Here is a 13,746-nt window from a genome sequence, read left to right as displayed (position 1 = left end):
TGAATTACCTGTGACATTTCTTCCTTCACCCAAGGCCCATGCTACACTGAAATCAAGTGACAGGTGGTGGGGCATTTAGGAATTGATTAATTAGGATACAGGAGTACAGACTCCTGGCTAGGATGTCTTATGAAATCTAACTGTAAACTCTACCTTCTACCACAGAAGGCATACTTAGCTGGTCCTATGAAGTAAAAATTGGACCCTGCCCAGACTCCGCAAGATGCAAGGTTAACTCTGTAGCACTACAGAGCTGTTACAGCAGCCAAGCAAGACTAAGTCAGCCTCACTCGATTCTCTCCACTGAATCTACCCATTTCTCTTTCCCACCTTGTCCCCAAACACAGCCTGACTCCATCAGCTTTAACTGCTCCCGCAAAGCAGTTCAAACATGTCTATCAGACATCCTGTTATCATTCTAAGGGTTAGTCCTCTTCCCTTATCTACCTCCTTTCCCCCTGATATTGCCTACTCTGTTTAGGACAGACCCAAGTGCTTGTTGCCTTACCTAAGCAGTGCAGAATATCTGCCAGTTGTGGTAAGCAAGCAGAATGTTTTTCATCTAGTCTTACACCAAATAGGCCAATGTCAGAAGAAAAATAACATAATCAAGTATCCAACTTTGTGGAAAACTAGATTAGGACACAAAGAAAAGAAACTTCACAAGCCTTTTCAAACTAAGGTGGTTCAGAAAAACTAGCAAGCACCTGGCACCTCAAAGCCAACCACTGAAATCTACGAATCAAATTGGAAGACACATCAAGGACTTTGTAGGACCAGAATACTGGACAAACTGTATTAGAAGACTCCTGCCTCATCTCCACAATCTGAATTTTGTTGCAAATCTTTTAGTATCACTTACTGGGGAATGGCCCATCAAAGCAAGAACTCAAGTTCCTTTTCAGTGGCACCCAACTGCTGGGTGGGTATCTTTAACAAGCAGCAAGAATGAATAATTCACCCACACCTTTTTGTTAATTAAAAAGCATGACTCAACAACTAAATTTCTCTCTAGGCATCTAACACATTGATGAACCATACTTGCTTTTAGAGTAAAATGACTTTTATTTATTCATAAAGTCCAATTTTAGGTTTCTTTTCTTTTAGCATACTTCTATTTTATTAAAAGCAAAGGCCAATTAGTCCTCAGACTCTGAACCATCTTCATCTTGACTAATCTGGAAATAGCGAAGCTCATAAGTCTCCTTGTCAGATGCGACCACACGAAGCCAATCACGGAGATTATTCTTCTTAAGGTACTTCTTGGTAAGATATTTCAAATACCTTTGAGACAAAACCATGATTTTATTAGATGTATAATCAATCCTACTATGAAGAAAGACACATAGTCACATTTGTCTTACAACTCCAATTCACTAGACTTTGATTTCAAGCAACCAAGAGCTGCCTCTCAACTCTAGTACAAATTACACACAATGAAATCTGCTGTCCCTCTATCTAAAACATACTAATATTCCTTACATTTGAAACTGAGTAAACAGCAAGTTATCCTGACTTTATATATAAATACCTTTAAACAGATTAACATGGTTATTTTAGTTGAGTGCCCACAAGATATTAAAACAGAAGAACTGACCTTTTTGAGAACTGTTTCTCAGAAACAACTGTGATTTTATTCTTCAGGCGTTCAATGTGAACAACATTTCCAAGATTTCCAGTTTTTCCATTGACTTTAACCTTCTCCCGTAGAAACTGTTCCTGTTTTCAAACAGAAAAAATGCAAAACTAGGGAAGAAAACCCTAGCTAGTCACTAGGGAAGGTACCCTAGGAGCACAGATTAGGTTAATACCAAGTACTATATTTAAATGCCAAGAACTACACACTCACAAGTAAGATACTTACAAAATTTCCAGAATCAAAAATTCCATCCTCTACAGGATGAGTAAGGTCCAAATGAAACCTCCAGGTTGACTTCTTAGGCTTCTTGTCTTTCTGCTACAAACATAAATTATGATGGCATTAAAGCAATTTATTCAGCTTGGATACTGGATTCCCAAGAAAAAAATTATCAATGCAGCACATATATAAAGGGGTTAAACACAGAACTAACCAATACCTAAAGGAGCCTGTACTATATGAAAATGGTTCTCCTTAATTTGGTTTAAACCAAGGTTTCAATTCCCACGGAGAACTGCCTCCTACTGTAACTGAACAGAGAACCAATGTTTCTAACGTCAAATCAAAACACCCAGCTGGGTGGTGTTTTAATAAAAGTTCTGTCTGAATTTAAAACAGCAATAAGTAATAGGTTTTGTTATGCTTTGTTGGTCCAAAGGCACCTATATGGCTACCAATTAGTAAGTCTACGTCCTCACTACCTTCTAATTATCACAAACCCGGAACTGACATCTGAATGATGGGACTGGTCGTGCTCACTTCCGTGCAATGACCAGGTAATCCAGATGGGTTTATGATTACACATCACTCAGTTTTGAATGCTTACCCAGAAACCTTATTTTTAACATTTGTTTAAAGCGACTTTCCAAATGTTTAAACCACGCTCTTGTTAGCGTCATTGCAACCGCGAACCTGGCCACCAGCCTCTCTTCCGGTCACACAGTGACCACAGGCCATCAGGAGGCAGAGAGAAACCCAGAGGCCCAGAGACCGACCTCGCCTGCCGATACTAAACTAGTGGAGGGCCGGGCTCCAGCCCCGCCAGGCCGCACGGCACACAGGGCAAAACTCAGACTTTTATCGTACCAGTAGAGACCCCGGGCCGACTCTATCACGACCGCCTTCTCTAGTGCGGCGCTCCCACTCGCTAGACGCAAAAGCTACCTGTAGCACCCTAGACAGGCCCGCGCCGCTTACTCACCGGCGCCATGTTGAGCAGCAGCCGTGGGAAGAGGGCAGGCCTCCGCTGTACGCACGCTTTTATATAGAAACGTGCTGCGTCATACGCAGAGCGTGCGCGTTGCGCAACTAGGAACCGGATATACGTCAGAGTACATCGCAAATCTCCTAGGAAACGGAGGCGTGGCGTTGGGGCGCTGATGCCCGGGCGTTTGGCTCCGGCCTACGCCATCTAGCGGGCGGCGGGAGTTGATTGATTCTCTGCCTCTGGCTATGGGCTTTCCAAACTTACAAACCTGCGTGGAGTATGTTCGAGAGATTCAGGTGTTAGTTGTCTGTCGGAATTCAGGGCAAGGCACAATCTCAATGTTGCTTTATGGTCGTCTCTATTATATTGAGATTATAATCCTGCAGAGAAAAAGTTCTATGTTTTTGTCTAGGCTTTAAGAAGGAGGATGTCCTGAAAAGAACATGATGAATGCACGTTGGGTTTACAGGATGGGCACAATTTATTTAACTTTTTACTTACTGACTTCACAATTTGCTGACACCTATCAGTGTTTAACAAGTACACCAGGATGGAGGTTATCTTGATGACCGACAGAAAAACAGCCTTTGAGTTTTGAGTGGTTGTAAATTGACGCCAGAAGTGGCGACTCTGTTGGTGTCCAGCAGTAATGTATTTCTGTGGCTGTGAAACTCTTCTATTTAGAGACAGGAGATGGGATGGATTTTAGTTGTAGATTTTGAAAAGGCCCTAGAATGTACGGTTGTTTGTGTTTAGTCCAAGTGATCGATTATAAGGCGTTAATACAGTGTAGGGTAGGGGGCTAGTGGGGCTGATGATTTTAGAAGCAATCAATTTTATTAAAATTTAAATTTTGTTTGCTTTAAGAACCACAAAAACTTTCCGTTCCAAATTTTCAGGCAGGGAGTGGGATTGGCATTTCTTCCTAAAGGTCTTCCTGTACTGCAGACCAAAATGATATTTGGGTCATTAGATATTTTGAAAATAAGCCATTAGTTGACATTTAAAATTTTGTTTTGCTTATTTCTGGCAACTTTCAATGTCATAACAATTTACACTTAAGTCATTTATTTAAAAGAGACATAAAAGCAATACGTGATTCTAATTAACTGGTAACCCCTAATACTAAATGAGAAACCATAATGGGTGAAAATAATTAGACTTTTTTCCCTCTAGATTAAAAAAAATATTAACCAGATAGCAAGAATTAATGTGGTCAGGAATTCTTTCTAAGCCCTACAGAATGTATCATGGCTTAGTTACTATTCGACTGTTGTGCAGACACCATGGTCAAAGCAATTTATAGAAGAAAGTTTGTTGGTGACTTACATAGTTTCAGAGGGTGAGTCTCTGACCATCAGAGCAGGGACTTTGGCAGCAGGCAGACAGGCCCAGCACCAGAGCAGTAGCAGAAAACTTACATCTCGAACCACAATCACAAAGCAGAGAGGACTAACTGGGAATGGAGTGGGCTTTAGAATTCTTGAAGCCTACCCTAAATGACACATGTCTTCCAATGGGCTCACATCCTTTCCTACTGGGGCACTCAAATAGATGAGCTTATGGTGGCTATTGTCATTTAAACCACCATTTGTTTTTTTTTTTTTTTTTTTTTTTTGGCTTTAAAAAAAACTGAAAAAAATTAGAGTGAGGGCAAATGTGTAGTCCCAGCTACTTGCAAGTTATTATATTGCAAATCTGTTTTTTTGTCTCTGTCTCTTGTCTCTGCCTCTGTCTCTCTTTCTCTCTGAGACAGGGTCTCACTATGAAGCCACAGCTATTATAGAAGCTATGAAGACTGGGTTGGGTTTGAACCCACAAAGATACTCCAGCTTCAGCTTTATAAGTGCTAGGATCAAAGAAGCATGCTTCCTGGACAGATATATTCCTAATAAATTGTAAAATTAACTCATTGGATGTACTTGATATCAGATCATGAATAGCTGGATCAGTTAAAAAATACAGGATATTGTAGATTAAGTTTATTTAAAAACTCCATATTATATGGCCAAATAAAAATAGGTAAGACACATGTTATAAATGACTTCCAATGTACAGTTAAGCTGACAGCGAAGTAAAAGAATATTTTGGAGACTAAAAAACAAGCTATGCTCATACACATCTGGAGTTTGGATTAGCTCTCCTTACTAAGATAGAATAAAAAAATCTAAAATTGCAGTTAATATGTGCTTGGACTAATGCCAGGAGGAAGTGCAGATACTCTCTGGAGAAATGCACCTTTGATATTGTCGGGAAGAATTCCCAGACCTAAGCTTCCAGAAATATGAGCTGGCAGCCTTTAAAACCACTAAATACACAGGAAAACAAACCACTGAGAATAAAGATCAACTACCAATACCTATAAAATAAGACCCACAGAGCATACATATATTGAAAATATCCAGAACATAAAATAAGTATTTTCAGTATGATTAAGAGCTAAAGGTATTTCAAAGTATGAGGAAACTAGAGATAGTTCAATTTTGTCAGCATTTAAAACAGAAACTACAAAAAGTGCTTTTTACATTTAAAATACAAAAGTTGAATTATAGTTATATATGCTAAACAAGAAGATAGACCCAGCTGAAGAGAAAAATTAAGAAATCAGCTACTGATATGCAATAGAAAATTAAAGAGGCTAAGCCTAATGAGTAGTCCCAGTAACTCCAGCTACCAGTGAGGTTGTAGCAGGATGCCTTGGTTTCATGAGTTTGAGATCAGCTGACAATATATTGAAACTCTGAAGGAAAACAACAACAACAACACAATAAGAAGGAAGTGGATGCTTCAGTCCTTCTTAAAAGGGGGAACAAAATATTTACAGGAGGAAATACAGAGACAAAGTTTGGAGCAGAGACTGAAGGGAAAGGCCATCCAGAGACTGCCCCCACCCAGGGAATTATCCCATATACAGTCACCAAACCCAGACATTATTGTGAATGCCAAGAAGTGCTTACTGACAGGTGCCTGATATAGCTGTCTCCTGAGAGGCTCTGCCAGAGCCTGAGAAATACAGAGTCGGATGCTCTCAACCAACCATTGGACTGAGAATAGGGTCCCCAATGGAGGAGTTAAAAAATGAAGGACCTGAAGGGGTTTTCAACCCCATAAGAAGAACAACAATATCAACCAACCAGACCCCCTCAGAGCTCCCAGGAACTAAATCACCAACCAAAGAGTACACATGGAGGGACCCATGGCTCCAGCGCATATGTAGCAGAGGATGGCATTGTCTGCCATCAATGAGAGGAGAGGCCCTTGGCCCTGTGAAGACTCATTACCCCAGTGTAGGGAAATGCCAGGGTGGGGAGAAAAGAGCGAGGGGGTGATAGGGGGATTCCAGAGAGGAAAGGGGGGAATAACATTTGAAATGTAAAAAAAAGAGTTAAACCCCTGTACTTTCAGACTGTCGGTGTGAGTTCTGGTAGGAAGCATGAGTTTCCATGACTATGCCATGCTTCATGTCCCAGAATCCTCTAGGTAGAAGTGAGTGGTGTGCAAGGAATTTCAGTCAGGCTGCATCTTTGCAGTTCAGAAGTGTCCTTTGCATGACTGTGTGGGAGACTCTGGCAGGCCTGCGCTTTGCTTGTCACTAGTGTATGGCTTGTGCTTCTGCTGCCTCCTAGTTTCTTCTGTCATCTTGGATCATTCCTAAGTAAACCAGCTATGTATATCTAATAAGCGATGGCATAGACTTACTCAAACTTCCAGATCATAAACAAGTGAGGAGCTGGCAAGAGGGATCAGCAGTTAGAGCACTTGCTGTGCAAGCCTGAAGATCTCAGGTCTTAAGGTAGGAGAGAATCAACTCCTCTGGCCTACACACACACACACACACACACACACACACACACATTATGCAGCAACCTGGGCATTCTCTAATAATGTGTGGTTTTAAGAAATGCTGTTTGAAAAGCTTAAAATCTACATAAAAAATCAGAATCAGAATTGGTTATGTGGGTTTGTTAAGATTCCTGGATACGAAATTAATGTGCAAAACCAAATGTATATCTCTGTACCAGCAACAAGTTAGAAAACAGAATTTGAAGAACACATTATCTTTAATAGCACAAAATATAGCAAACCCTGAAGGGAAAACTGTCAAAAGATGTACACAATCTGTATGTAGAAACTGTAAAATTTAACTGAGAGAAATTGGATAAGGGAGGTTGAATAAAAATTCAATGTTCATGGACCGAAAGTCCAATACAGTAAAGAAGTCAGCGGTCTAGTACTGTAGATTAATGTGATTTCAAGCAATAGCTTCACATGCTCATCACTGTTTTGACAAACCAATTAAAATTTGCACAGAAGCACCAACCTAACAGAATAAAGGAAGGCTTTCCTATGTAATAAGAGATTTTAACACTTCACTTGCAACAGTAGAATAGTAGCTCGTGGGCAGAAAAATCAAACAGTTCCCAGACATTTATGTATGTGTGTGTGTGAGGGTAAAACAGCGGTTCTCAACATGATGAGAACAATCACTACAACCCTCATTACTTCTCATGTGGAAAGTATGTGAACCGGTGCACATGTGTGAAAACATCGGTGAGTAGAGAACTTGAGGCCCACACCACTGTTTTATACTGGAAAGATAAACGGCTTATAAATCTCAGTAAGCTCATAAGCACTTGAATGTGTGCGTATATGTATTGTGCACTACGAGAAACCACAACAGATGTAGCAGGAGACTCTGAACAGGCTTTTACTATGATCATTTGTGTTCCCTCATCTGCAGCTCTAGCTGTTCTGGGCTTGTGCATCGGATGATGTTTCTTACAGAGCAGAACGTTCATGTTCTTCTGTAGGGCCTTCTGAAAGGTCTCTCTTCCATTAGTAGTATCAGGGATCAGGTAGCATGTAGGGCAGATGGTCTATGTGTCTCTTTAATTTACTTATTCTTAAAATCTCACCTATTTCTAGATTTGCTGGTTTGTAAAACCATCACAAGTACTTGCTTCATGTTTCTGTACTGTGATCAACAAATTTGCACATACAGCCAAGGCACAGAGGACAAGTTGTAGACCAAGACCTCCATCTTGAGTCTGAGGGTCCAACTCAGGTCATTGGGCTTGGTGACAAGCACCTTTTACCTACTGATTTGTCCTACCATCCCTTTGTTTTTTTTAAATTATCTGATTTGTTAGCTTTTGTTGTTTGACACAGTGTCATCACACAGTCATGGCTGGATTGGGACTTGCTATGTAGACCAGGCTGGCCTCTCTGTCCCCTACTCCCCACCCCACTTTTTAAAACTAGAAGTTCAATTGGGTCTCGCTACTTCTCTAACGCCTTCATTCCTGCTATGTTACTTCCTTCTTCCTGTTTCCTTCTGGTTTGTAGGCTGGCTGTTTGATTCAGAAACGAACTCACTTATGTTCATACTTCCATTTTTACTGAGATAGAAATGCTATGAATTTTCCTGGTGCTACTTTATGAAGATTCTGAAATATAATGTTTTATTATCTTTAAGAAAAATGTTAGAGTTTTGTTTCATTGTATAATATGTTTCAACTTTTTTTTCAGGAAGAAACTTTTTATTTTTCTAGTTTTGTTTTTAATTTCACTTGGAACTGGTATCATAATGCAACCTGCATGTGAAAGACAAGAATCTTGCTTCATAATCCAGGCTGGCCTTGGACCCACCATCCGCTCGCCTCAGGCTCAGGAGCAGGAGGAATAGAACAATAGCCCTCTGCTCTAATAACTTTCCATTTTTAAAGTCTCTATAGAACCTTGTAACTCCTCTGTGTTCTCAATATCTCAGCACCATTACTGTTGTGCATGAAAGTCCATTTGATTTGGAAGGAAAGGTTTTTCCTCTAATCCAGGATGTCAGTGATGTGTGTGCCTATGCTTACATGAAAATGGTGGCACCCACAATTTAAATGGAAGTACACACGGTTGAAAACAAAAAGACAGATGTACTGTGATCATTACTTAAAACTATATCAGTCTCCCACGGTGAATGGATCTGATGGTAACCAGGGTTGCCAAGCTGGCGAACTCAGGACACAAATCACTTGAGTCCTGGAAATCATCTCTGGGTATGGTCAGAATATGATTTTGATTACATTTTGAAGGAACTCCCAAGAGGTGGATAAGGCCTTGGTAGTTGGCCTTCTGAGACGGTACCCAGTGATTGTAGTTACAAACATCTGCTGAATGTATTGTGGGAATAGATGTTTTAATTTCCCAGGGAGCCTAACCTTAACATGTGGTGACTACAACAGGTTCCCCATTTGGATGTCTAACAACAAGGGGACATAGAGACTGAGACAGTGACACACAATCCATACCCTTCTCATCTTCCTCCTCTGCCATGTACTCCCGAGAAATAGGAGTCTGGTATCTGCAAGTAAGAAGAGAATGTGGGGACAGAGGATGGGATCCTAAGTGGATGTTTCTTTCACGCTATACCTCTGGTTTGTGTATCTGGATGTTAAGGTTATTAGTAATAATGATCATGGACATACTGTGATAACTGTCACAGTAGCCTGGCATGGCTTATAGTGCCAGAGAAAGTGCATGAGCTGAGGCACAGAGCTACTTACAGCCAACCTGGTCACATGGTTCCCACGATGAGGGAGGGATCACTTCAAGGACTCATTAGTTGGTCACTGTGCCAAGAACAGCAATCCCTGCTGGCAGTGGTGTCTCTGAAATGATGGCAGGGGGTATAGGAAGATGGCAGGGTGGGTGGGAAGATGGCAGGGTATTTTCTATTTTATGGTGACTCCTGAGCCAAGCAACTAATTTACATACTTAAAAAAATTATTGGCCACATATGGGGCTAGTATAATCCCAGCATTCAGAACTTGGAGGAAGGAGCACCTGAAATTCAAGGTCAATCTGGGATACACAGGAGAGCACATACCAAAATCCAACAAACGAACAAAAGAAGAAAAGCATCCTTGTTTGTTTTGCACATGCATTTGTAATGAAAACGATCTGACGACAATGACACATACATAACACATGAGCACCCTCATGTCCTGCGACCCTGCCTTCCAACTTTCCTACCCTTCACTCCAGTTCAGGCTTCGTGACTGAGTTTAACCAGAGCCAGTTTAGTTGGAGCCTACTGGGCTCAGCAGTGCACACAAAGTAGAAACAATGACTTCTCCCTCTTCCAGAAAATACCAATAGCCAATGAAGTTCAGCACGAAAGAGGATGGTCCTGTGCACACTTCTCCCATGGGTGACAGTTCCATGGGGGCTCAGTGCAGTGACTATGGGTGTGAACATGATCTCAACGGTTCTGCCGAGTCCAATGTTTATTTTTTGAGTCAGGGTCTTGCTACACAGATCTGGTTGGTCTTCAACTTAGGGATACCCTCCTACCACAACTTCCTGTGCACTACCATGCCTGGCTAGCAAGGAAATTCAGAATTTGAAAGGGGGACAAGTTCCTACCTAACCTGGAACTCAACATCAGGAATCACTGTTCTTAGCTATAAAGGCAGTAACTGACAGTGAGGGTCTTGCATATGAAGTAATAAAAATGAAAGACTTTCTTTTAAAGGCTCTAGATGGAGTGAATGCAATTTTGTAGTATAAAATATTTCAAGAACATACACATATAAGAATTGTGCACTGTTAAATTTATTTTCATTTAACATAACATGAAGTTAACAGACATATATATTTAAGGTAACAAAATGTTATCACTGATAAGGATATTTCAGTATAGCTGGAGATTTAACATTCAAAGTTTACTTACTTTTAAAATGTAAACGTACAATCATAATATTCAGATCTTACAATTTTAAAGTTTTAACAAAACATTTGCAAGTAAATTCAATAAGTATCCTATATTTAAGACAAAAGAATACTAACGAAGTGCCAATAGATTAGACAATGTCGTTTGGTCTGTTTTCTTCTAGGGAGGGGGTAAGGGAATGTGAGAAAAGGGAAACAGTCATTTTTTATCATGGGTTAGAGCTGGCAATGTGAAGTAGTCTTTGTAACTTGACGAGTGCTTACTTGTAGTGGATGAACCACGATGAGGAATCAGCTTAAGAAAGGGCACAGCCGTAACCTCTCCTTGGCTCTCCAGTCACTGCTGAAGAGTTTAGTATCCAGTGTTTTTAGAAGTACAGTTTCAAACTAAGATGAACCAAATCCCACCAACATCTAGAAATGGTTTCTAAAAACCTCATGTACATAAAAGATTCTCCCTTTTTTCTGTAAAATAGGTCCAGGCCCATTTCAAGTGTGAGCAGTGGTGATGGAGAAGTTTGGCAATAAGTGTGTCTACAGCCGGTGATAGCCTTGTGTGCACTGCCCTATGGCATGTCCTCCACACGGAGAAAACAGTTCTTAGATATTTGCAGCTCTTTGCAGGTGCATGGACTCACCTGGTAGTTATGTTGGTGTTTGGGTTAATGGAAAAATTAAATTACACAGTGACTTCAAACCCTGTTTCCACAGAACATCTGTGCTCCGTACGCTAAGTCCCAATGTTCCCTCTACAATCAAATAAAAATGCTGTTTGTCCAATTCAGAGAACACATTTCACAGATTTAAGTTAATAAATTCAATTTTAAGATTTGTGTACCATAGATTTAAGAAAAAGTCTTTGTTGCCTCTTATTCATGGAAATGTTAACAGAAAAGAGGCTTGAGAACTGTGAAACCCCAGATTCGATATCAGAAGGTTTCACTGTTCCCATCAGTGTAGCATACTGCTTATGGGATGTGCCGTGGCAGCTCTGATCTACCTCACATCCACATCTTTTGGAGCAATGTGAGTTCAGCATGTAAACATCTGACGATACCAGAGAGTAGGGAATTTCCTGTCTGTTCTCAAATGTGTCGGAGACATTCAGTATCAATGTCTAGTTCCAAAGCTCTCTCTGGCGTCCGGGCCAAAAGCTTGCTTGCTGTGAGATGCATCAGCACGGACAGGGCTCTCGGTAAGGGCCCTGGGGTTTCCTCTAAAGTAGAAGCTACAGCAGGATTCCAGTGCAGCTGCTACCAATGCTCCCATTCCTAAGAAATGCTCACCAGATAGCTTAAATATGTTACACTAAGAATTGTTATTTGTGTGTATTACAGCATTATGACTTGGGAAAATGTGCACTGTATTTGTAGGCAGCTATCTTTAAAATAATGACACTTCAGCCCCTAGCACAAACAGCCCTGAGAACAATGTGTTTGGATTCCAGCTCAACTAGAAACAATCTAATTGAGTAGCCTTAGAAGTACAAAAACAGTCTGGAACACTTACAAATGAAAAAACAACAGAAACCGAGCCAACATTTGAGGCACTACCAGACTACAGCACGTTGAACAACTGGAAGGGCTCTGAGAAATGAACAAAGCTGTGTGTATTTCTACACACATCCCAAAGCTGTGTGTACTTCTACACAGCCATACTGTGGGCTAGTAAAAAGCACGTGTCCCCACATTGTCTAAACAAGATGCCACGCCTGGCTGTGAGGGTTTTGGTCACTGATATAAAGCACTGATACAGAAATCTGTACTATGACGGGGACAGAGTCAAGAGCTTGGTAACCACTTCAAGTGACTGGCAGTCCCCCAGGGGGCATCAAGGACACAGAGGCTAAGTCAAAGCCAAAAGGGTCTGACCTATGTCAGAGGGCACGGAATTGTACCAGTGTGGCAAAATCTTCACGGTAGAAATTAAGCTGTTATTCTAGAACAAAAACGTTCAAGCTGTTAATACTGTCTACAAGGCAAAGAAAGAAATGTGCACAGACGCAGATGTGTGGTGACGTCCAAACGATCTCCATCCTCGGCATGATGCGTGAGTGCAACAAATATTAGGAATCAACTGTTAGCATTTCTCTGATGTCAGAAGAAGCAATTTCTGTTAAAAAATACATGATCCCCGCTTCCCTTTAATATAATTTATAAAGCTTTACTAAATGAAATATTTTGCTTTAAGAGAAACATCTACTGACTTATGTGAAAATAAACAGTCCTGTATCTTTAAAATCTATACTTACATGTTGGAGTATGTACACTTATATAGTATTTAAAATGAAATACTTAGGCCTAAGTAGCTTTTGCCATTCATTCAAGGTATGAAGCTAGAGGTACATTGCTCTAATTTATATGCACACACTACAGTGAGAAACAGAGATGCATGTGAGGTTTGATAAGTTAGGAAGGATAGGGGCATGCTACTCCTGAAGAAATACGAAATCAAAACACCAGTGTGGTTACTTATTGGCCAGACAATGACCAGAGAACAGCAGACAGAAATAACTTCCTGGAATTCCTGTGGGTATCATGCCAATCAGCACCGCCAAGGAACACATCCCAGCAGAAATATAAATCAGCAGATACCTAGGAAGAATTCAGCCCAATTCCTAATTGTGCTTTGCATGGGCAAAGGCTAAAGGGTCATACTAAAGTCCACTGGCAACAACTTCAATGTTCCTGTGCTTTAGACGTCTCTCTCCGGCACTTCTCTTACGGTATCTTGCTTCTTCCCTGGATTGGTTTGTGGAGGCCGAGACAAGACTTAAAACTGCATACGAATTAAGCAACTAAGATCTTGGGATCTTCCATTTATAATGCTATTTCAAGCTGCTGATTAGATGAGTTACATTGTTACACATTTTTTTCTTCTACATGGGAACAAAGAGTCCAGACACGAGGAATGGGACCTGAGAGCCAGCATCAGAGAATCATGGTGTTACCAAGAGAGGTTTTGCTCTAAGCTGTACTCCAATGCCACGATTTTGTCTGTTTCTCACAAGCCTACAGCTACGTCTACAATTTTAGACACAATTTATACATGGTCCAGAAGTCAAAACAGAATGGAGGGAATTACCTACAATGCAGTAAAATAATCCAGGTCACAGAATCCTTTCCTAGTTGTATTTCATATCAGTAATAGAATTATGTCCCAAGAGAATATAAAG

At 40.7% G+C, this 13,746-nt stretch overlaps 1 protein-coding gene across 1 annotated transcript; it reads right to left on the bottom strand.

The window, feature by feature from the left end:
* Positions 1–1,045: 1,045 nt before the first annotated feature.
* Positions 1,046–2,865, bottom strand: RPL22L1 (ribosomal protein L22 like 1). The gene is made up of 4 exons (XM_080929194.1): positions 2,841–2,865; positions 1,865–1,957; positions 1,598–1,719; positions 1,046–1,284 (listed from the first exon to the last, which is right to left on the bottom strand). The coding sequence occupies exons 1-4, from the start codon at positions 2,847–2,849 to the stop codon at positions 1,140–1,142; spliced, it is 369 nt and encodes a 122-aa protein (XP_080785320.1). The 5' UTR covers positions 2,850–2,865; the 3' UTR covers positions 1,046–1,139.
* Between the last annotated feature and the right edge of the window lie 10,881 nt (positions 2,866–13,746).

This window comes from Micromys minutus (genome assembly GCF_963924665.1).
Source record: "Micromys minutus genome assembly, chromosome: 15".
NCBI lineage: Eukaryota > Metazoa > Chordata > Mammalia > Rodentia > Muridae > Micromys > Micromys minutus.
The sequence above is the reverse complement of the archived record's forward strand: the minus strand, read 5'-3'. Positions and strand labels throughout refer to the sequence as shown.

What these genes read in the sequence shown, in the direction of transcription:
- RPL22L1 (XM_080929194.1), bottom strand. An exon ending in TTTTTGATTCTGGAAATTTT is followed by an intron (nt 1,720 to 1,864) that starts GTAAGTATCTTA and finishes GTTTGAAAACAG; the next exon opens with GAACAGTTTCTACGGGAGAA. An exon ending in GAGAAACAGTTCTCAAAAAG is followed by an intron (nt 1,285 to 1,597) that starts GTCAGTTCTTCT and finishes TTTGTCTCAAAG; the next exon opens with GTATTTGAAATATCTTACCA.